Source organism: Camelina sativa, chromosome 6 (genome assembly GCF_030686135.1).
Source record: "Camelina sativa cultivar CO46 ecotype springtype chromosome 6, ASM3068613v1".
In the NCBI taxonomy this organism is placed as follows: domain Eukaryota; kingdom Viridiplantae; phylum Streptophyta; class Magnoliopsida; order Brassicales; family Brassicaceae; genus Camelina; species Camelina sativa.
Window position 1 is genome coordinate 26,431,070 of NC_141885.1, and position 22,880 is coordinate 26,453,949.

At 36.2% G+C, this 22,880-nt stretch overlaps 2 protein-coding genes across 3 annotated transcripts; both read left to right on the forward strand.

Moving 5' to 3' along the window:
• Positions 1–10,373: 10,373 nt before the first annotated feature.
• On the forward strand, positions 10,374–14,803 carry LOC104699420 (uncharacterized). The gene is made up of 3 exons (XM_087454852.1): positions 10,374–11,589; positions 11,920–14,342; positions 14,440–14,803. Exons 1-2 carry the CDS (start codon positions 10,548–10,550, stop codon positions 14,304–14,306), a joined length of 3,429 nt encoding a protein of 1,142 aa, XP_087310978.1. The 5' UTR covers positions 10,374–10,547; the 3' UTR covers positions 14,307–14,342; positions 14,440–14,803.
• A 690-nt stretch (positions 14,804–15,493) lies between these two features.
• Positions 15,494–21,567, forward strand: LOC104793249 (clathrin interactor EPSIN 2). Of its 2 annotated transcripts, none has more exons than XM_087454853.1 (14): positions 15,494–16,197; positions 16,808–16,932; positions 17,053–17,104; positions 17,217–17,296; positions 17,384–17,462; positions 17,565–17,648; positions 17,743–17,888; positions 18,167–18,469; positions 18,650–18,691; positions 18,779–18,877; positions 18,950–19,143; positions 19,398–19,627; positions 19,706–20,564; positions 20,657–21,567. In XM_087454853.1, exons 2-14 carry the CDS (start codon positions 16,898–16,900, stop codon positions 21,148–21,150), a joined length of 2,697 nt encoding a protein of 898 aa, XP_087310979.1. In that variant the 5' UTR covers positions 15,494–16,197; positions 16,808–16,897; the 3' UTR covers positions 21,151–21,567. The 2 variants fall into 2 exon arrangements, with proteins under 2 accessions (XP_087310979.1, XP_087310980.1); XM_087454854.1 differs by having other exon boundaries at positions 15,724–16,078.
• Positions 21,568–22,880: the final 1,313 nt, after the last annotated feature.

Genomic DNA, 22,880 nt, shown 5'->3' on the forward strand with positions numbered 1-22,880 from the left:
TATTTAATTATATAGCTCTTAAATCATTCACAGAACTAATTGTCATGTGCTTCACGTAAAATCTCTTGCTATCATAAGAAAAACTACCCTGTAAATTAAAACATGTGAGAAAAAGGGTTAAAAAGTGAAGAGAATAGCTCACACAAATTAAGATATCATCGAATTTACTTTCTTAGTCATTTTCAAAAATTAAGACAGCTACAAGCACCAATGATATAAAGATCACATGTAAATGGGATTAAGGAAATGTTTTATCAATTAAGAAGGAAGCTTCTATAGCAGTGCACTAGAAAGTCTATAAAGATAATTAACTTTACTTTAGCCCTAGAAAGGAAAGACTCTAAGCTCTTTTTCACGCCCTTTCGGGCATAGCCACCATGAATTAGATATTGGTACTCTCTTATGCAATACTGAAATAAAAATTCCAACTGACTTTTTAATTTCTTTTTCAATGTCCTTATCTCTAGATTTCGCTTGCAGCAGTACTTTGGTACGATAATAGTTAAAAACATAATTCACATTATTTTACTAAATATTTAAGAGTTAGATCGTTAACAATTTTAGATACATAATGCTCAGGTCTGTCGCTTAAATTAAAAACATTAACAAAAAAAAGAAGGTGTACAAAAATAAGTAAAATAAAAGAAAAAATTGATGTGAACGAGAAAGACATGGTACGAACTACGAAGAGCATACGAGTCAGGAAACAAATGATCTTTTAACTTCACGTTTTCCTTAGATCTCTGACAACTGTAAGATGTTGTATTGTGTTTATTATTTGGATATTAATACCTTAATCAAGCTCTGTTAATCTGTCATTTTCCTAATTTTTTTTTGATCCATTTGTTATTCGTATATAATAGTTGACGGGTAAGTTCTTAAGTAAAATGAGACTCGTAAGTCGTAAGCAGAGTGTGTGTGTGTGTGTTTTTTTTGTTTGTAACTTCTTTACGTATATATGGAATGTGAGTTATTTAGCTCTTTACTGCGACGTGGACATTACTATGTGAAAATGTGTTGCACGTAACATATTTATATCTCTTAAAAGTTTTAAATTTTCAAATATTATAAAATTTACGTTAAGAGTTCTTTATGCTTAAAACGCAATGACAGAAAATAAATTTTTTAACATAAATTGTCAACACCATGTGATAAACCTCGTGGACCATTGTTTTTCAATACGTATTATAAATTAGTTTACAACAATATGATTACATATTTTTTTTTTTTTTTTAAGAGCAATATGATGAAATGTCCTTTCTAAAAACATACTAAACAAACGAATATGACTAAATCTTTAACAAAAAGAATTGATTAAATCATCATATGTAACTAGTTAAACACATTAAAGATATCAACTTAAAATTCATATTCATGTAAGTATGTAACACCAAATATTTGTAGGAAAGGTTAAAGCCTTTAGAGGTTATAGGTTAGTGACCAGTATATATGTAACGTAACGTTTATTTGGGTTTTCGTTTCTCTCTTTGGATCCTCCCATACGGTTGCCCCTTTTAGTGGACAAATCTTTCATATCTTTTTTTTTTCTTTTGTTTTGTTTGCTTTTTTTTTTCCTGGTTAGTGAAGGAATCATTCGTGGACAATTTTGACAGCCTAACCACAACCATTGGTTAATAATCTTATAAACCAAAAAGTGAAATTTGGTTAATATTTATGAAAAGAAAGGTTAATCTCAAAAACATCGTCGCTTAACTGAACCTAATATATATAATTTGATCAACTAATACTTTTATTTTTAGAAGAATATTCATCGAGTCGATACCTATAAGAGCATCTTTACTAGGAGCAAATTCCAAGATAGAGCAGCTTAATAAATTAAGGCCACCTTCTATATGATTCATACATTCAATATATTATTAATCAGAATAATAACAAAAAGAATGAAGAGTTGTTAAATATACTGTATTCGCAAGAAAACATAGAATAAAAAATTAAACAAACAGAGACCTAAAGATGAGACATATGAGGGAGGCTAAGTTAGTTGTTGGAGGCTGCTATCAAGATTACGCCGCCGTGGGGTCCCTTAGAGCCTACTGTTAAAATCGACATAAGTAAAATGAGTGACTTGTTTTAGGATGCATAGACTTACCATTCGAAAGACCGAGCTAATTATATAACATCTACCTTCTTAGTGGGAAACTTCCATTAAACTGTCTATGAAAAGAAAGAAAAAGACTCTTGGGTGAACTAACATCATGTTTCATGTTATTCAGTTTTGGTAATGACATTTACTTGATACAGTTTTGTCACTACTATGCCTCTCTGATAAATTTGTAGCATTTAGGGCTAAACTGATTTTTGGTATTTAAAACCTGGAAAATTAAAAACTGATAATTGATGGCTGCTAATTGGATTTAGATATTGGCAAAAAAGTCAAGTCAGCTTACGGAAGTAACCGGTTGAACCGGTGCACGAAGGCCTTGACCGAAAACGTGGCCATGTGATGTTATAATTAAGCAATGTACACTGGAAGTGCCTATCAAAGTATGTTTGAGCACAATAATTCCAACATTTTGTTTTTTGTTGATTGTCGACTCATATTTGTTGATACCTTTGAATTGTTTTTTTTTTGTTATTTAAAAAATTGCTGTGGATTATTTAAAGGGTTGGAATTTCAGAAAATTTTGGTCTTTCTTTTACAAGAAATGAAATAAAATATAAAACGTATTTTTGCGTGGTTCACTCAATATCTGAATTTCTAGGATTTTTTTTTCTCTCTCTCAAGTTTGGGACCAATTTTCTCTTTAGTGGCACATGACTCCTCTTTTTAAATGTTAAGTTTTTACCTCTTAAAACAAAAGTTAACTCTCATATGAATTTTTGGCCGTATCCTAAACAAAGTATTGTTAACTACTTTTAGAGGAATTCTATTCTATGTGAGTGGTAGCGTATAGTAGAAATATGTTTTGGAAAAATCTGGGGGGGGGGGGGGGGGGGGTTATACTATTTTGTGGTGTTTGTCATATTTTAATGTACAAAATAACACCGAAATTACAAAATGTAACCCAAAAATAGTATTATTACTAACAAAATTTAATAACTAAACTTGTGTAACTAATATCAATATAATATATAAACATATATCTCGATATAATGTGTGACTATGGAAAACCAATACTTTGCTCTTACAATTAAATATATATATATATATATATATATATATATATATATATATTGTTGATAGTTAATATATCGGTCCGTACATCTACATACGTAAACATCGGTCAAGTTTAAATTTTGTGATGATGTTGATTTAATTATTCAAGGCTAGAAAGTGTCGGTGAAAATTATCTAACTTAAGATATACTTTTCTTGTTTTTGTCAAAGCTTTTAAGATGTATACTTGTTATCTTTGTTGCTCAATTTGATAATTAAATCGTATGAGATGAGTTTTACAACTAGTCAATATAGCATGTTAGTTGAATAGCTATTGTTAAGTACGTAAGTAAGAATTGAATTTAGTTATCTAATCTAGCAAGTGGCATATTTATGCGAAGATTATATAATCAATTATGCGCTGGACATTATTACGTGTACGTCCACGCATGTAGTTTTGGGTACAATTAGCGTTGAAGTAAAAAATACGGAGTTTGCGATGTGTTTTTTGATCAGTATGTAAAGAAAAGAAAAAAAAATCAATCGCTCTTACTAAATAACAATGTTTCAATGACATAATTAATTTTAAATTACTTACAACTAGCAGCTAGAATACTGTCAAGTGTCAGCCGACGATGAAGACACGAGGCAATTTGAAATTTGATTTTATAGGTATAATTTGACAGTTTCCAAGATCTTTATTTTTAATACTAATTTATAATTTTGATTAGTTTAATAGACCCAAAAAAAATTCAGTGTTCAAGAATAATAATAAAAAGAAAATACATAAACGCTTCAGAATTCGCACGGAAGTGTCTATGTTATTATGTGAATTAGGTACTCTCATTTACGACAGGAGAATATTACCTTACATATGGTGTGGTGTTATTTTTTATTTTTTATTTTATTTTTGAACAAAGATGGTGTGGTGTTATTTAAAATAAATATTATAATAAAGAACAATTCTTTTGCCATGAAGGGTTTCGATTGTAGCTTTCGTTCTCGAAGTCAGATTATCATATCATTTTCTGATTGTAATGGGGTTCGATTTGGTGACAATTTCTCGATTTTTTTCTTAGTTAAATGTTTTATTATATCAAAATAAATATCGTTAAAATTAACACACGTACATACACACATATGATAATCCTCCCATACGGTTGCCCCTTACAACCGGTTGACAATTCTTACGGTTGACAATTCTTACAAAATTGGATCCTCCCATACGGTTGCCCCTTTTAGTGGACAAATCTTTCATATCTTTTTTTTTTCTTTTGTTTTGTTTGCTTTTTTTTTTCCTGGTTAGTGAAGGAATCATTCGTGGACAATTTTGACAGCCTAACCACAACCATTGGTTAATAATCTTATAAACCAAAAAGTGAAATTTGGTTAATATTTATGAAAAGAAAGGTTAATCTCAAAAACATCGTCGCTTAACTGAACCTAATATATATAATTTGATCAACTAATACTTTTATTTTTAGAAGAATATTCATCGAGTCGATACCTATAAGAGCATCTTTACTAGGAGCAAATTCCAAGATAGAGCAGCTTAATAAATTAAGGCCACCTTCTATATGATTCATACATTCAATATATTATTAATCAGAATAATAACAAAAAGAATGAAGAGTTGTTAAATATACTGTATTCGCAAGAAAACATAGAATAAAAAATTAAACAAACAGAGACCTAAAGATGAGACATATGAGGGAGGCTAAGTTAGTTGTTGGAGGCTGCTATCAAGATTACGCCGCCGTGGGGTCCCTTAGAGCCTACTGTTAAAATCGACATAAGTAAAATGAGTGACTTGTTTTAGGATGCATAGACTTACCATTCGAAAGACCGAGCTAATTATATAACATCTACCTTCTTAGTGGGAAACTTCCATTAAACTGTCTATGAAAAGAAAGAAAAAGACTCTTGGGTGAACTAACATCATGTTTCATGTTATTCAGTTTTGGTAATGACATTTACTTGATACAGTTTTGTCACTACTATGCCTCTCTGATAAATTTGTAGCATTTAGGGCTAAACTGATTTTTGGTATTTAAAACCTGGAAAATTAAAAACTGATAATTGATGGCTGCTAATTGGATTTAGATATTGGCAAAAAAGTCAAGTCAGCTTACGGAAGTAACCGGTTGAACCGGTGCACGAAGGCCTTGACCGAAAACGTGGCCATGTGATGTTATAATTAAGCAATGTACACTGGAAGTGCCTATCAAAGTATGTTTGAGCACAATAATTCCAACATTTTGTTTTTTGTTGATTGTCGACTCATATTTGTTGATACCTTTGAATTGTTTTTTTTTTGTTATTTAAAAAATTGCTGTGGATTATTTAAAGGGTTGGAATTTCAGAAAATTTTGGTCTTTCTTTTACAAGAAATGAAATAAAATATAAAACGTATTTTTGCGTGGTTCACTCAATATCTGAATTTCTAGGATTTTTTTTTCTCTCTCTCAAGTTTGGGACCAATTTTCTCTTTAGTGGCACATGACTCCTCTTTTTAAATGTTAAGTTTTTACCTCTTAAAACAAAAGTTAACTCTCATATGAATTTTTGGCCGTATCCTAAACAAAGTATTGTTAACTACTTTTAGAGGAATTCTATTCTATGTGAGTGGTAGCGTATAGTAGAAATATGTTTTGGAAAAATCTGGGGGGGGGGGGGGGGGGGGGGGTTATACTATTTTGTGGTGTTTGTCATATTTTAATGTACAAAATAACACCGAAATTACAAAATGTAACCCAAAAATAGTATTATTACTAACAAAATTTAATAACTAAACTTGTGTAACTAATATCAATATAATATATAAACATATATCTCGATATAATGTGTGACTATGGAAAACCAATACTTTGCTCTTACAATTAAATATATATATATATATATATATATATATATATTGTTGATAGTTAATATATCGGTCCGTACATCTACATACGTAAACATCGGTCAAGTTTAAATTTTGTGATGATGTTGATTTAATTATTCAAGGCTAGAAAGTGTCGGTGAAAATTATCTAACTTAAGATATACTTTTCTTGTTTTTGTCAAAGCTTTTAAGATGTATACTTGTTATCTTTGTTGCTCAATTTGATAATTAAATCGTATGAGATGAGTTTTACAACTAGTCAATATAGCATGTTAGTTGAATAGCTATTGTTAAGTACGTAAGTAAGAATTGAATTTAGTTATCTAATCTAGCAAGTGGCATATTTATGCGAAGATTATATAATCAATTATGCGCTGGACATTATTACGTGTACGTCCACGCATGTAGTTTTGGGTACAATTAGCGTTGAAGTAAAAAATACGGAGTTTGCGATGTGTTTTTTGATCAGTATGTAAAGAAAAGAAAAAAAAATCAATCGCTCTTACTAAATAACAATGTTTCAATGACATAATTAATTTTAAATTACTTACAACTAGCAGCTAGAATACTGTCAAGTGTCAGCCGACGATGAAGACACGAGGCAATTTGAAATTTGATTTTATAGGTATAATTTGACAGTTTCCAAGATCTTTATTTTTAATACTAATTTATAATTTTGATTAGTTTAATAGACCCAAAAAAAATTCAGTGTTCAAGAATAATAATAAAAAGAAAATACATAAACGCTTCAGAATTCGCACGGAAGTGTCTATGTTATTATGTGAATTAGGTACTCTCATTTACGACAGGAGAATATTACCTTACATATGGTGTGGTGTTATTTTTTATTTTTTATTTTATTTTTGAACAAAGATGGTGTGGTGTTATTTAAAATAAATATTATAATAAAGAACAATTCTTTTGCCATGAAGGGTTTCGATTGTAGCTTTCGTTCTCGAAGTCAGATTATCATATCATTTTCTGATTGTAATGGGGTTCGATTTGGTGACAATTTCTCGATTTTTTTCTTAGTTAAATGTTTTATTATATCAAAATAAATATCGTTAAAATTAACACACGTACATACACACATATACATATAGATTAATCCATGCGTGAGCAGAGCAGCGTGACGACCATCCCGAATAAATGATGATCCTAGAAGAAAATGGCTTTCAACCTACAAGTATAATTTATCGATCACCATAGTAATTTCTTGCCTGCACATGATCCCGATACTTGTATCAGATCTCTGTAATGTGTCTATAGTTTCTGACAATATATAAGAATAAAATGTTTTTTGTAATTACATTAACATTTAATTTTGAGAGATTACTACAAAACAAAAACAATTAAAATGCTAAGCATTAATTGCCAAACAATCAAATTTAATATTTTAAATCATAATGCTGATTTAGTCTTTTCTACTTCATGCGTGTACGTAAAATCAGGTTTTGAAACGGTAACATTGGGCTGAATCGAATCTTGATGTACTTCTGTATATATTTTGCAAATCATAAGCACGTGTCAATAGTTATAATCATAAACCAATGTAAACTTAAAATTGTGTCATATATATTTAAACGTTCAAACACTATAATAAACGATTCAATCTACATGGTAACTACCAGCCAAAGTTCCCTCACAATTAATCGATTGTAGTATTACACGCATGAATACCACCGAAACTATTAACTGCTAGTATTGCAACTTGTGTTTTTAAACACATCTACATATATAAATCAAGAAATAAAATGGCATACGCAAAATAGGGTTGTTACAAACGAATTCTAGATAAACAACCAAAACCAAAGGTACTTTATTTCAATATACTTCCCTTCAGAGTTCTTTCGTGGCACGCCATTGACTAACGACTAGGGAATCCTATAACATTTTTAAGTGTTAGTTAGTTGGTCCTAATTACGATAGGGTAGTAGATATTACTAAAAGCTATAGAGCAACTAATTCTCTGTAAATTTTACGAAATACACAGACACATATGTTGGGTTTAGAAAAATTTCTACATTTATATTCATCTTTCCATGAGTAATCCAACACTTGAGAGTTTGGCCCTAGCTATAGAGTAACTTATTGATAAATAATCTTTTAAAAGTACATATTTATTCATTAATCATTAATAATATTATCATGGTATCAAATTTCCAACATCAAGTTTTCTCTGATGTGACGCTGAACTTACCAACGACGACTATGGTACTTATGAAACTTTTTACTATGTATTACTTATAAAGTTCTTTTTCTTATATACTAATTTACATGATCATTAATTGACTGATACATGTGACCAATCGAAGTGTAGAGGGTTTATCAACTTTATCGTGAAAAAAAATATTATTTTTGTCTAGATTAAATTTGAGGAATCCTTGGTGTATCTGTATCACATCTTTTTGTGTGGAAAAAGGTTTATCCGCCCATGTGCTTTCTTGCTAATTCTTTTCAAACTCTAACCACTCTTTAACTTTAATAATCGATAGTTAAAATTCTAGAATTAATATCAAAATTATGAAGATAGAAAAAACGTAGTAATAAGCTAAGCATCAACGTAGTAACACACTGATATAGACCGGAAAGTTATAAATTGAAAGAAAGACTATAAGAAGTCCCACCACAAATGTATGGATCATATATAAAAGCATTATACGTATATATATATAAGCTCAAATTAATTGACCAGTCTAGCTAGCTATAACCATTTTTGTTTAATATCTCCCAGCATTTGTTTTTGTAAGGAGAAATTTATAATAATGTGGGTAGCCTAAGTACAATTTTTCTGCACCCTTCTTTGGGAAAACGTATAAATAATTATACTTTTTGACGACATAAATAATTATTTCTTTGCACGTTAAAAAAAATTTCAACCTACATTTATGCTTGCAGTTTTGAAATTATTTCCGCCTTCAATGTTCATATCTTTACTTCTGCTTTCCTTGTCTTTTACATATAACCATTTGTGTGTTACAGCAGAGCGTTTCCAAATCTGAAAAACAAGAGTAATTTGACTTTGTTTTGAATAATGAATTGCAATTAAGTTTTGATTCGGTCATGACATTTATTTCTCATGTGCGATAATACCATGAACCTAGTCATATAATTTGATATATCATAAAAATACGACTAAAATTGTTAAAATTACTCTCTTCTTGTTTTTACTACCACGATAAAGCCTGCAATCCCACTAACACTAAGTTTCACTCCACATGCTATATTTTCTCTTGTCACGATTACATTACTCATAATTGAGATTGCACATGCACTCTATACTTAGTATGTCCTTTTGTACATACAATGAAAAAGTATACGATCAACAAGGAGTAACCGAAGAATTTTTTTTTGAAAGGTCAATTATATGACACAACTCAAATTCTAAACGGAACTAAATTTTAGGTTATGTTATGCACTTATACAGTAGATAAGTGTGAAGCGAGTCGACGCGGTATTATACACCGACTCACAAGACGCTACCTCGCATATATTACAATCCATTTTTATGTCACAAATCAAAGTCGTTGGTGTTAAATTTGATCTGATTTAGTTAAATTGAAACTTTGTATTACATAACTCGGTTTCATCTTAATATACAGCTGTCTTCCCATTGATCGCGTAGGTTTCTTATGTCGTCAAACATTTTTAGACATTTGACTTTACTCATAATCATCCTTTTCTGTTCTTTTTTTTTTGCTTGTTACGGTTTTAATTACCTTTCTATATATGATGTGTGGTTTTTCAAAAGCATTAAGTGTTTTTTGTACTATATATTTGTAGTTTCTAAATTTATGACTTATGAACAATTAGGAACGTTCTGGCACCACATTGTTATATGCATGATCGGAAAAATTGTGGTCCTCTTCCCCCAAAACTTTGAGCACCCATGACACAAGTTTAAATATCTTTTTGCGTGTAATCATTTACTTTGAATTATTTTATAGCTTTCTTTTGACTGTATACGTATACGAGTGTGTCATATACACGATTTTAACATTTACGGAATGTCGGTAAATATAAAAAAGAAATTATATCACCGAAAATGATTGTGGTAGATGTCATTGTGATTAACATAGCTTAACTAGCATCCAATAGTATAGCATCTATTTTTTAAAAATGGTCTGATTGACATATCTATGTATAATTAATTATATCAATTAGAATTAGTTTGGCTTTATTTCAATCCGGTGGTTGGAGATTAGTTTTCTCAGACAATGGAAATTTCCTGATCTATTAGCTTGTTTATTATAAAACTAACAAAACCAATAATTGCCAGCTAATAACGAAATTTAAATAACAAAACCTAGAAGAAAGAAATTAAAAAATAACGAAGATATTGAATTGGTCCCTTATGAACAAAGCCCACCTCCAACGACTACTTTTTTCACTATAAAAACAACTCATTTCCATGCAGAAACACAATCAATCACTTCTTCTTCATCTTCCTCAAAAACAAAAACATTTTTCTCTAATTTTTTCTTCTTAAATAATATTGGAGAAAACAAAGATAGTCTTAACCAAGACTGAAAATTATCAGGTGAAGAATGGCGACTCCGGCATGGAGCCATGCCAAGGCTCAATGGGTAGTCGCCATGTTGGCGTTACTCGTTGGCTCGGCTATGGCTACCGAACCTTACTACTATAGCTCTCCTCCGCCACCTTACGAGTATAAATCTCCTCCGCCCCCGGTTAAGTCTCCGCCACCTCCTTATGAATACAAATCTCCTCCCCCACCGATCAAATCTCCTCCTCCTTATTACTATAATTCACCGCCGCCGCCAGTTAAGTCTCCACCACCACCATACTATTATCACTCACCACCCCCTCCGGTTAAGTCGCCGCCACCACCATACTACTATCATTCACCACCCCCTCCCGTTAAGTCTCCACCACCACCATACTACTATCATTCACCGCCCCCTCCAGTGAAGTCTCCTCCTCCCCCATACTATTATCACTCACCACCCCCTCCGGTTAAGTCTCCGTCACCACCATACTACTATCATTCACCGCCCCCTCCAGTGAAGTCTCCTCCTCCCCCATACTATTATCACTCACCACCCCCTCCGGTTAAGTCTCCGCCACCACCATACTACTATCATTCACCGCCCCCTCCAGTCAATCCTCTTCCTCCTCCATACTATTATCACTCACCACCCCCTCCGGTTAAGTCTCCGCCACCACCATACTACTATCATTCACCGCCCCCTCCAGTTAAGTCTCCTCCTCTCCCATACTACTATCACTCTCCTCCCCCTCCAGTGAAATCTCCCCCTCCTCCATACTATTATCACTCACCACCCCCTCCGGTTAAGTCTCCACCACCACCATACTACTATCATTCACCACCCCCTCCGGTTAAATCCCCCCCTCCACCATATGTATACTCATCACCACCACCACCGCCAAAGTCATACACACCACCGTACTACTACTCATCACCACCTCCTCCGGTGTCATACCCTCATCCTCACCCACACCCACACCCACATCCACTTGTCTTCAAAGTTGTTGGTAAAGTGTATTGTTACAGATGTTATGACTGGACTCACCCCAAAAAGTCTCATGATAAGAAGCATCTCCAAGGTAATTCTGCGTTCCATGTGTTCAATAATGAATTTTAATCTTAGCAGATTCCTTAGTTGACTAGATAAGATATGCTATATTTGATGATTAATTCTAGGATAAATTATATGCTTGTAGCATTGTATTGTAAAGTGGTGGTTGCATGTAGTATATATTATTTAATTAGTGGAGAAAAGAAAACGATATTAAGTCAAGAAAAAGACAAGAATCTGTTATTGACTTAAACAATCCAAAGAGATCGAACAAGCAAAATCTATTTTGTGGATACCAACTATAAGGACATGAAATAATATTTTAGATTTTAACATAATTTGTTTTTTGTCATTTTAGGTGCTGTTGTGGAAGTGACTTGTAAGGCCGGTGACAAGACGGTTAAGGCATACGGAAAGACCAAGAACAATGGTAAATACGCAATCACCGTTAAGGGATACAACTACCGTAAATACGGAGGTGATGTGTGCACGGCCAAGCTTCACGCACCGCCTAAGGGCTCACCATGTAACATTCCCACAGATTACCACTGGGGTAACAAGGGTGCTAAACTTCACGTGAAATCGAAGACAAAGGACGAGGTTGTTCTTTATGCTAAGTCCTTTGCTTATGCACCAAAGAAACCTTACGGAGAATGTCACAAACCGGCACCTTACCATCCTCCTTACTACTACAAGTCCCCACCACCACCAACCTATGTCTACAAATCTCCACCACCGCCAACTCCTACTTACATTTACAAGTCACCGCCACCTCCAACCCCAACATATGTCTACAAGTCTCCTCCACCACCAACCCCGACCTATGTCTATAAGTCTCCGCCTCCTCCAACCCCAACATATGTCTACAAGTCTCCTCCACCGCCAACCCCGACATATGTTTACAAGTCTCCGCCTCTTCCAACCCCAACCTATGTCTACAAATCTCCACCACCGCCTACTCCGACTTACGTTTACAAGTCACCGCCACCTCCAACCCCAACATATGTCTACAAGTCTCCTCCACCACCAACCCCGACCTATGTCTACAAGTCTCCGCCTCCTCCAACCCCAACATATATCTACAAGTCTCCTCCACCACCAACCCCGACCTATGTCTACAAGTCTCCGCCTCCTCCAACCCCAACCTATGTCTACAAATCTCCACCACCGCCAACTCCGACTTACGTTTACAAGTCACCGCCACCTCCAACCCCAACATATGTCTACAAGTCTCCTCCACCACCAACTCCGACCTATGTCTACAAGTCTCCGCCTCCTCCAACCCCAACATATGTCTACAAGTCTCCTCCACCACCGACCCCGGCCTATGTCTACAAGTCCCCGCCTCCTCCAACCCCTACTTATGTCTACAAGTCTCCTCCACCACCAACTCCGACCTATGTCTACAAATCACCACCACCGCCAACTCCGACTTACGTCTACAAGTCCCCGCCTCCTCCAACCCCGACATATGTCTATAAGTCTCCTCCACCACCAACTCCAACTTATGTCTACAAGTCACCACCACCGCCGACTCCAACATACGTCTACAAGTCACCACCACCACCGACTCCGACATATGTCTACAAGTCCCCACCACCACCAACCCCTACTTATGTCTACAAGTCGCCACCTCCTCCTACTCCAACCTATGTCTACAAGTCTCCACCACCGCCAACTCACACTCCAACACCATACTACTATCATTCACCACCCCCTCCGGTTAAGTCTCCACCACCACCATACTACTATCATTCACCGCCCCCTCCAGTGAAGTCTCCTCCTCCCCCATACTATTATCACTCACCACCCCCTCCGGTTAAGTCTCCACCACCACCATACTACTATCATTCACCGCCCCCTCCAGTGAAGTCTCCTCCTCCCCCATACTATTATCACTCACCACCCCCTCCGGTTAAGTCTCCGCCACCACCATACTACTATCATTCACCGCCCCCTCCAGTGAAGTCTCCTCCTCCCCCATACTATTATCACTCACCACCCCCTCCGGTTAAGTCTCCACCACCACCATACTACTATCATTCACCGCCCCCTCCAGTGAAGTCTCCTCCTCCCCCATACTATTATCACTCACCACCCCCTCCGGTTAAGTCTCCGCCACCACCATACTACTATCATTCACCGCCCCCTCCAGTGAAGTCTCCTCCTCCCCCATACTATTATCACTCACCACCCCCTCCGGTTAAGTCGCCGCCACCACCATACTACTATCATTCACCACCTCCTCCGGTTAAATCTCCACCACCACCATACTACTATCATTCACCGCCCCCTCCAGTGAAGTCTCCTCCTCCCCCATACTATTATCACTCACCACCCCCTCCGGTTAAGTCGCCGCCACCACCATACTACTATCATTCACCGCCCCCTCCAGTGAAGTCTCCTCCTCCCCCATACTATTATCACTCACCACCCCCTCCGGTTAAGTCGCCGCCACCACCATACTACTATCATTCACCACCCCCTCCGGTTAAGTCTCCACCACCACCGTACTACTATCATTCACCACCCCCTCCAGTCAAGTCTCCTCCTCCACCATACCATTATAACTCCCCACCACCTCCAGTCAAGTCTCCTCCTCCACCATACCATTACTCTTCACCACCACCTCCGGTTAAATCCCCACCACCACCATACATCTACAGCTCTCCACCACCACCAGTAAAATCTCCTCCACCTCCGGTCTACATCTACGCTTCTCCCCCACCTCCCACACATTACTAGGCTCTTCAAATTCAACAAAATTTCCCCATTATTCAAGTAAGTCCAACGCTCCTATAGTCTTTAACATACTCCAATATCATCCGTTTTAGTAAGTACTCCCCCTAAACAAAATATCTCAATTTCTTCTTGATAGGTTTTCTTTTAAAAAATGAAATAAAGGAAGGGTCAAAGTCAAAGAGGAGAAGAAGTGAACCAAATAAGGATCGTCGCGTGGAAATCAGAAAGGATACATCTATAACAACGAACCACATCATCACTTCATCTTCTCCAATGTCGCTCGTCTTCCACTTGTGCATCGTTATCTATGCGTCTTCATCAAGTCAAAATTGTTTCCAAGACCATTTTAGATCGTATCATACTCTTCTCTGTTCACTTTTGTTGTTAAGTAAAAAAAAAAGTGGGTTTTGGTAATTTAATTGTTGTGCATACATTTTCTATTTTGTTATTCTTGTAATGAGAGAGTTGTTTTAGCATATAAAACAAAGTTCAGTTTCTTCTTTCTTCTTTCTTCTTTTTTTTTTTAATTTTATTTTCGAGTATTAGGTATACACACACACTCATTAACATTCTCTATCTTAGAAAACATATATAGTTCCAACGACAAAGTTAAAAAGAAAAAGCGACATTCTTGTGAGGTTGGGCACGACATCGTTTCCATATGTTCTTACATAGAAAGTGATCATTGCTTCAAAAGCTGGAAAGCAGAAGTAACACATCTCTTTGCTCTTGTTGGCTTATTACTAAATTGTGTTATGTTTGTACGTCAGAGAATCACTTTCACTCAACTAATTTCCACTTATTCTCTTTTACTTTCGGATGTTTGTTTGATTCCTTTAAAAAATAAAATAAAAAATATGGTGAATACAAAAAACCAAATTGGACCCAACATTACATAGACTAAAAATAAAATTTTCAACTTGTTGGGAAAAAAATTATATCAAACATATTTTTAGCTTATAATACCTAATTTAAACGAAAAAATCGAACCAAAGCATATGGAAACCTAAAAATTGGTTATATATTGTCGGAGACTCGAAATAAGTGGAGTAGTTGTACGTTGTTGGGCTGATGGGAATTTGAGGCCCGTTTGACTAAAACGTTTATTTGGTACTATTTCGACTTTTTATTTATTTTTGTCACCGTCAATTTTTTTATTGATAATGAGTAATTTGATTGATAAAAATTACTTTTTTTTTTTTTTTAATAACTTATGACTGTTAAATTCGATGAAGCCATGAAGGTATGGACAACATTTGTTCTACTATGGTAATGAATGGTACAGCAGCTTCCTACTCCACTAGATAAAATAAGAAGAGAAAGCATAATTGTGTCACACAAGAAAAGTTAGAATAAAGCAAACTGTGAAAATGAGAATGGAAAAACTTATAAAACGTGCAGAGACCAAAGTAACTCAAATAATAGGAAGATGAAGAAGAAACAGCTGTGGTTTGTTGATTTCTCTCTCTAATGAAACGATGAACATACAATTATACAAGTATGAATGATTTGGAGAGCCTTTTTGCTTAATAATAATAATATACATAATAATAATATTTTGCGCTGTCTTATTATTATTATTTTTATTTTTATATTTTTTTTTTCACTTTTTTTTCTTTCCATTTTATATTTTTTAAAATTTATCTATTGAAATTTCCTTCCTGGCTGGCTGGCTGCTGTGTCTTCCCCTCTATCTCTCTCTCTCTAACTCGGAAATTTTATAGAGAGAGAGGATCGGAGCCAAAGTTTGGAAAAGCTAAAACGCAGGCAAAAAGGTGGAGGAGACAATCTCATCTTCCTTCCAAAGCGTTTCTTCTTCGTCTTTATCTGTCTGTTACCTCTCCTCACAGATCCACCGATCCGATTCTGATCAAGTTTTTTTACATTTCTGCAGGTACGATCTCTCGCTTCTTTTTAAGAACAGATTCCTTGTTTTTTTTTTTTTTTTTGGTCTCATTGATTTTTAATTTTTAGATCTATGTGTTTCCATGTTGGAATTCTCGCGGTTGGGTTTTCAATTTTCATCTTATGTTGGATGTGATGTGATGCGAGCTTATTTTTTGGACGTCTGTTTTGGGATATTTTATTGTTAGCTTACGAGATCTTCTGGGAGCTTCGTTACCTTCTGAATTTTGCGTCTGCTTAGGACTCCGCATTTTAAAAAAAAAAAAAAAAAAAAAATTTAATTCGGTTTGATGCGAGCTGGCGATTTTGTAATTCCCTTAGGATGTTTAGTTTGAATCTGAACACAAAGATTATTCGATCATTGCTGATTAAATTTTTTTTTTTTTTTTCTGTGTGTCCTTTCCTCAATTCAATGGATTTTGATGTATTGGCTCTTACGACTGTGTGTGTGACTGTGTGTGTGTGTAATTGGATTCATACGTTGATAAAAATGTGAGGTTATGCTGAAGATTGATTCATTTTGAATGGTGTTTGTTTGTTTTTCTTTTTCCTATACATTTGTGGTGATATAAATATGTCTTTCTTTGGAATGTTGACAGCTAAAAAAGGTGCTTATACTAGTTTTACAACGGACTGACTCCATAGAAGGCGTTTAAAAAGATACAGTTGTTCTTGGAACATATACGAAGATGAAGAAAGTCTTCGGCCAAACTGTCAGAGACCTGTAAACATTCTAGTACCGAAAATGAAATTAATTTTCTCAATGTCAATTGTCAATCCGTGTGTGTTTTATTTACTTTTCCATTAACGATCCTTAATTTTTATGTTCCATTTATTTATACAGTAAGAGAGAGGTTAACAAGAAAGTGCTCAAAGTTCCTGGAGTAGAACAGAAGGTAAAGTTACTGGTTTTGATTGTTCTTGGTTGCATTCATCGTCTTACTGTATAATGTAAAGCTAGATGTCCAACATATTTTTCCTGTCTTGCCCCTGCTTTCTCCTATTCAGGTCCTAGATGCTACTAGCAATGAGCCATGGGGTCCACATGGATCACTTCTTGCTGATCTTGCTCAAGCTTCCAGAAATTAGTAACTACGACCACCTTCCAACTGCTTATATTTTGCTGTGAATTTTACGTTGCACAGGAATTATAAAAATGTTACTTGTATTTGCAGTCATGAATACCAGCTGATCATGGGGGTCATATGGAAACGCCTTAGTGACACTGGAAAAAACTGGCGGCATGTCTATAAGGTAAACATTATTGTAATTGCCTTGCTGGCTTAATTTGTTTTGAATTTCTGTCGCAGTGACGAAAGTATTTCCTGTAGTTTACCTCTTCTCTTTTTCCTTCAGGCTTTGACAGTTTTGGAATACATGGTTGGCCATGGATCAGAACGTGTTATAGACGAGATTAGAGAACGTGCATATCAAATTTCGGTAATGACCACCTAGAGTAAATTATTTTTGGAAGTATTCAACATCAGTAGTTGACTATCTTAACCATATATTATGCCCATGTTCCTTGTGGCAGACATTGTCCGACTTTCAGTATATTGATTCCGGTGGTAGAGATCAAGGAAGCAATGTTAGGAAGAAATCACAGAGCCTGGTGGCTTTGGTGAATGACAAAGAAAGAATAGCCGAGGTCAGACAGAAGGCTGCTGCTAACAGAGATAAGTAAGTTTCGTTGTCATTGTATCTTTCTGGAACTGCTGGATAGCTTCCTTTCTGTGTGAGTCTCGCTGGACACTCGTTTGATTTCATGTTGCTAGTGGCTTACAACTATTATCATACCTCTCAGTAGTCTATTAATTTGTAGTGGTGTCCCTTTAACAGTACAATATTAGCTTCTGATTTTTGAAAGTTTTTTATACTCGAGAGAAAAGAAAAAGACATCTCTTTTGGTTCATTCGAATTATGCTGCAACATATCAATCTGAAATTATTTTACAACAGGTATCGCAGCTCAGCACCAGGTGGAATGTATAAGCCTTCAGGCGGATATGGGGACAAATATGATTATGGAAGCCGGGATGAAGAGCGAAGTAGTTATGGAAGAGAAAGAGAATATGGTTACAGAGATGATGATAGAAATAGTCGTGATGGAGATCGTTATTCCAGAGACTCTGAAGACCGGTATGGAAGAGATGGTAATAGGGATGATGATTACAGGGGTAGGAGCAGAAGTGTTGATAACTATGGGTCACGAGGTAGGAGTTCGGAAAGGGAGAGGGAGGATGATGGCCATTCTTCATCACGGTAATGTTTGAATTTAAGTTGAACTCGCCTAACCTGATATAAAAAATGAAGGGGAACAACTTTGAAAATTAATCAAAATTTGGATGGAACACATTGATTTTGAATCATAGCGTAGATGTCTTTGATTAAGAAAAAAGCACGATGTAATTTTTAAATGAAACACTCCTTTTTGTCCTGTAGGGGCAGTGGTGCTCGAGCTGATAACAATTCTCAGGATGGGAGGTAATTTCCGATATGTTTCTGCTGAAGTTTAGGCCTTCTTTTATTGTATTTCAACTCATCTCACCTTCTTTCCGGATTATATGATAGAGGGCGCCTCGAGAGGAAGTTTTCTGAACAAAATATTGGCGCCCCACCCAGTTATGAAGAAGCTGTCAATGAATCACGCAGCCCTGTATACAGTGAAAGGTGATAATTTTCTACTTTGTAAATTTAGAGCTACTTGGTTTTTATTGGTGCTGATGAATCTTTCTATGCCAGGGATGGTGGGGAGACCCCACAAGTTACTGCTCCAGGAGCTGCTTCTCCTCCTCCTCCTCAAGTTACTGCTCCAGGGGCTGCTTCTCCTTCTACTGGACCCAGCACAGACAATAAACCTGTTACTTTTGTTAATGAATCACCTTCTCAGAAAGTTGAGACTTTTGATGAATTTGATCCACGTGGTGCGTTTTCAGGTACAGAGAACTCTAAGTTTTGCAACTCATTCGTTTCTATTTTGTTATATCTTGAGATCTTTTCTTAGTTTTTCGTTGTCTTTCAAACTCCTCGGCTGCATAGAGATTAATGTTCATTGATAAATCAGAAAATCTTATTCAATAACTAATTTAGTAAATGTTTCAAGGCACTTAACTGGAGGGTGGATGATTGTATTGTAAATTTCTATCTTACTTGTTCTAAGTGTGGGCGTTGTGTTTCTTTACTTTTCCAGCTGGCCCTCCAGCATATGTATCTACAGATGGTGTTACAGATCCTCCAACTGTTGCTTCTATGTCTGCCCCTCCCGCCTCGAATGAGATGGACTTGCTTGGCTCCCTTGCAGACGTATTTTCATCAAACGCATTGGCCATTGTACCAGCTGATTCTACCTCCGTTGAAACCAATGGACAAGTAAACGATGGTCCAGCTCCATCGTTTTCTACATCTCAGCCATCAACTCAGGTATATACACTGAGCTTGGACTCTGAAGATTATAATGGTTTCCTATGGTTATTGATGACTGGTGTTTGGATTTTGCAGTCATTTGATGACCCATTTGGTGACTCTCCTTTCAAAGCCTTCACTTCTACTGACGCCGACTCAACCCCACAGCAGAATTTTGGAGCTCCTGATAATGCTCATAACTTTGGCTTTGGAGACTCATTCTCGGCCGTTGCCAATCCTGATCCTGCTTCTCAGAATGTGCAACCTCCATCAAACTCACCAGGTTTTCCTCAAGAGAAGTTTGCTACATCTCAGAGTGATATTGATATTCTTGCTGGCATTCTCCCACCATGTGGACCTCCAGTTTCACTCCCTCAACAATCTGGTCCTTCAATACCAACATCTCAGTTTCCTCCCAGTGGAAACAACATGTACGAAGGCTTTCATTCTCAGCCAACAGTATCTACAGCTCCAAACCAGCCCGGACAAACTCCGTTTGGACAAGCTGTACAACCATATAACATGGTTCCTCATTCTCAAAATATGACTGGAGCCATGCCGTTTAACAGTGGAGGCTTCATGCACCAGCCGGGCTCACAAAATTCATTTACTGCCACTTCATCAAGCTCACAAACTCCTTACTCTACCCCAAGTGGACCAGCTGGTCAGTTCATGGCACACCAGGGTCATGGAATGCCGCCTTCCCATGGTCCTCAAGGACCTCAACGAACTCAATCTGGACCTGTTACTCTGCAAGGGAACAACAATGTCATGGGGGACATGTTTTCACAAGCTGGGCCAAATTCCTTGACGTCATCATCATCTCATCCAGATCTCACACCTTTAACAGGAGCAATTGAGATTGTTCCTCCGCCTCAGAAAAAGTTTGAACCAAAATCATCAGTTTGGGCAGACACATTGAGCAGGGGGCTTGTTAACTTTAACATATCTGGACGTAAGATAGATTTCGCCAAACCATTTTGGATCAAACCCAGTTTTCAGCATACTTTCTAACAATTTTTTATTTTTTTTTCTACTCATGCGCAGCTAAAACAAATCCATTGGCAGACATAGGAGTTGACTTCGAGGCGATCAACAGGAGAGATAAACGGCTGGAGAAACCAACAAACACACCAGCAACATCTACTATCAACATGGGTAAAGCCATGGGATCAGGCACTGGCTTAGGGCGTTCCGGTGCAACCGCAATGAGACCTCCGCCTAATCCAATGACTGGCTCCGGCATGCCCATGGGTGGAGGAATGGGTGTTGGTAGCTATGGAGGTATGAACCAAAACCAACCCATGGGTATGGGTATGGGGGTCGGAATGAATCAAAACCAACCTATGGGTATGGGAATGGGACCTGGCATGAACATGAACATGGGAGGATATGGCCAAGGCTATCCGATGCAACAACAAAACCCAGGGATGGTCCGTGGCCCAAACGTGCCTGGCAACAACTACAATCCGATGATGGGTCAAGGCGGTTACAACAACCCTCAACAATTCTATGGTGGTGGTGGTGGTGGATACCGGTAAGATCAAGCCAAACATTACGCACTTGACTTCATTTGTAGAATCAGGATTCCGTTGTTCAGTGCTTTTCTTTACTCTCGGGTATGTAATATCATTCGATAAAAAGTAGACGGATTGGCCAGCCGCTTCACGGAAGTACTCTCAGGTTACATTATTCATCCCGACAACACACGGCTCCACGAATTTGCTTGCCTCAATCTTCAATTATATTCATTTTTATTTATTTTTCTTCTAGTACGGACCTAATCGAGAGTTTGTTGTGAAATTTGTACCGGTGAGAGTGGCAAACCTTGCTCGGGTTTGCCCTTTTTGTTATATGCATATAATTTGATATATATACAGGTTTACTTGTTTTTCTTTATTTTGACGTATGTGTACAACAATTTTTCATTCACGGAACAAATAATATATTTCACCAAATGTGATAGAATCACCTATTTCTAGATTCTCAGTTTTCACAAATTTCTTCCAATTCAATACATGCTTAATAATAATCCTTTCAGCAGCTTCTTTTTTTTTTGTTATTTTCTAGCCTAATTCCAACATTTTGAACAAAACCAGTGCTAATTATCAACTTAAACATTTTTCTCATGATTATAATAGTACCTCTTCAATATGCATCATCGTTCTTTGAATCCAGCTCAAGCAATTCATCTACAGCTTGGAAAGCATGTATAAATATGTTGTTTTATCCAAAAATAGAATTCTTTTTAAATTTTAATAAAAAATTTACAATCTACCATTACTATTATAAGTGTTTTTTTTTAATATATTACAAATAGCTTTCTTAAATTTCTTGTTAGTTCGAAATTACTCAAGAGAAAACATCAAATCGAGAAAACCAAAACCTAGCTACAATGACAATGATAATGTCGGAATCACACTCTCTATGTGCATCAACCGCAGCTTTAATACGCATCACAACTTCCTCTCTAGAAACCACTTTTCTTCTCTCACTCATAGTGTCGCCACTACAAACCTGATCATTGATGATAATTCCAGCAAAAACAGCTTTGATATATCCCTTGACGGTTCTCTTACCATTCATGGCATCACCGTATCCATTCCCACCGTCTCCAATCACGGGAATAGTAACAGATTGAGTAATTTGATTACCTTGATCAATCATTTCTCCGTAAGATATAAGTCCTTTATCCGGCAAACCAAGCCTAGCCGCTGATAAACATATTGGAATCAGTGGAGGAGAAAACAGATTGGAATCATGTGATTAAGTTTACATACATACATTGCAATAGATTGAAAAGTTCACTTCAAAAAACCAGCAAGACGTATTAGACAACTATCTAAGAAAGAAAGCCTACCTGCAAAGGTTGTTCCCTTTGCATTATGTTGAAACCTGATGTCCCAATTACAACATCTATGTAAGACAGTGGAATCTGCATTTTCTGTGTAACTTGCTGCAAAGACAAACAAATTCCCACACTAGTCAGATATTCATGTGATTAACTTTACAATAGATTGAAAAGTTCACTTCAAAAAAAACAGCAAAAAGCAGCCATGAGATAAGGAAGACGTATCAAACAACTATCTAAGAAAGAAAGGTTGCTCCCTTTGCATTATGTTGAAACATGATGTCCCAATTACATGATAACGTGATGAAAAGAGCTCGAAAGAAGCGAAAAACAGATCGGAATCAACAGAGGAGAAAGCTTGATGGCTCTGATAACATATCAGTGATGAGAAAAGTTTGTTAGGATTCAGAAAATATCGTA

What these genes read in the sequence shown, in the direction of transcription:
- LOC104699420 (XM_087454852.1), top strand. Translation starts at nt 10,548, where the DNA reads ATGGCGACTCCGGCATGGAGCCATGCCAAGGCTCAATGGGTAGTCGCC. An exon ending in TGATAAGAAGCATCTCCAAG is followed by an intron (nt 11,590 to 11,919) that starts GTAATTCTGCGT and finishes TTGTCATTTTAG; the next exon opens with GTGCTGTTGTGGAAGTGACT.
- LOC104793249 (XM_087454853.1), top strand. Translation starts at nt 16,898, where the DNA reads ATGAAGAAAGTCTTCGGCCAAACTGTCAGAGACCT. An exon ending in ACTGGCGGCATGTCTATAAG is followed by an intron (nt 17,463 to 17,564) that starts GTAAACATTATT and finishes TTTTTCCTTCAG; the next exon opens with GCTTTGACAGTTTTGGAATA. An exon ending in AACAATTCTCAGGATGGGAG is followed by an intron (nt 18,692 to 18,778) that starts GTAATTTCCGAT and finishes ATTATATGATAG; the next exon opens with AGGGCGCCTCGAGAGGAAGT.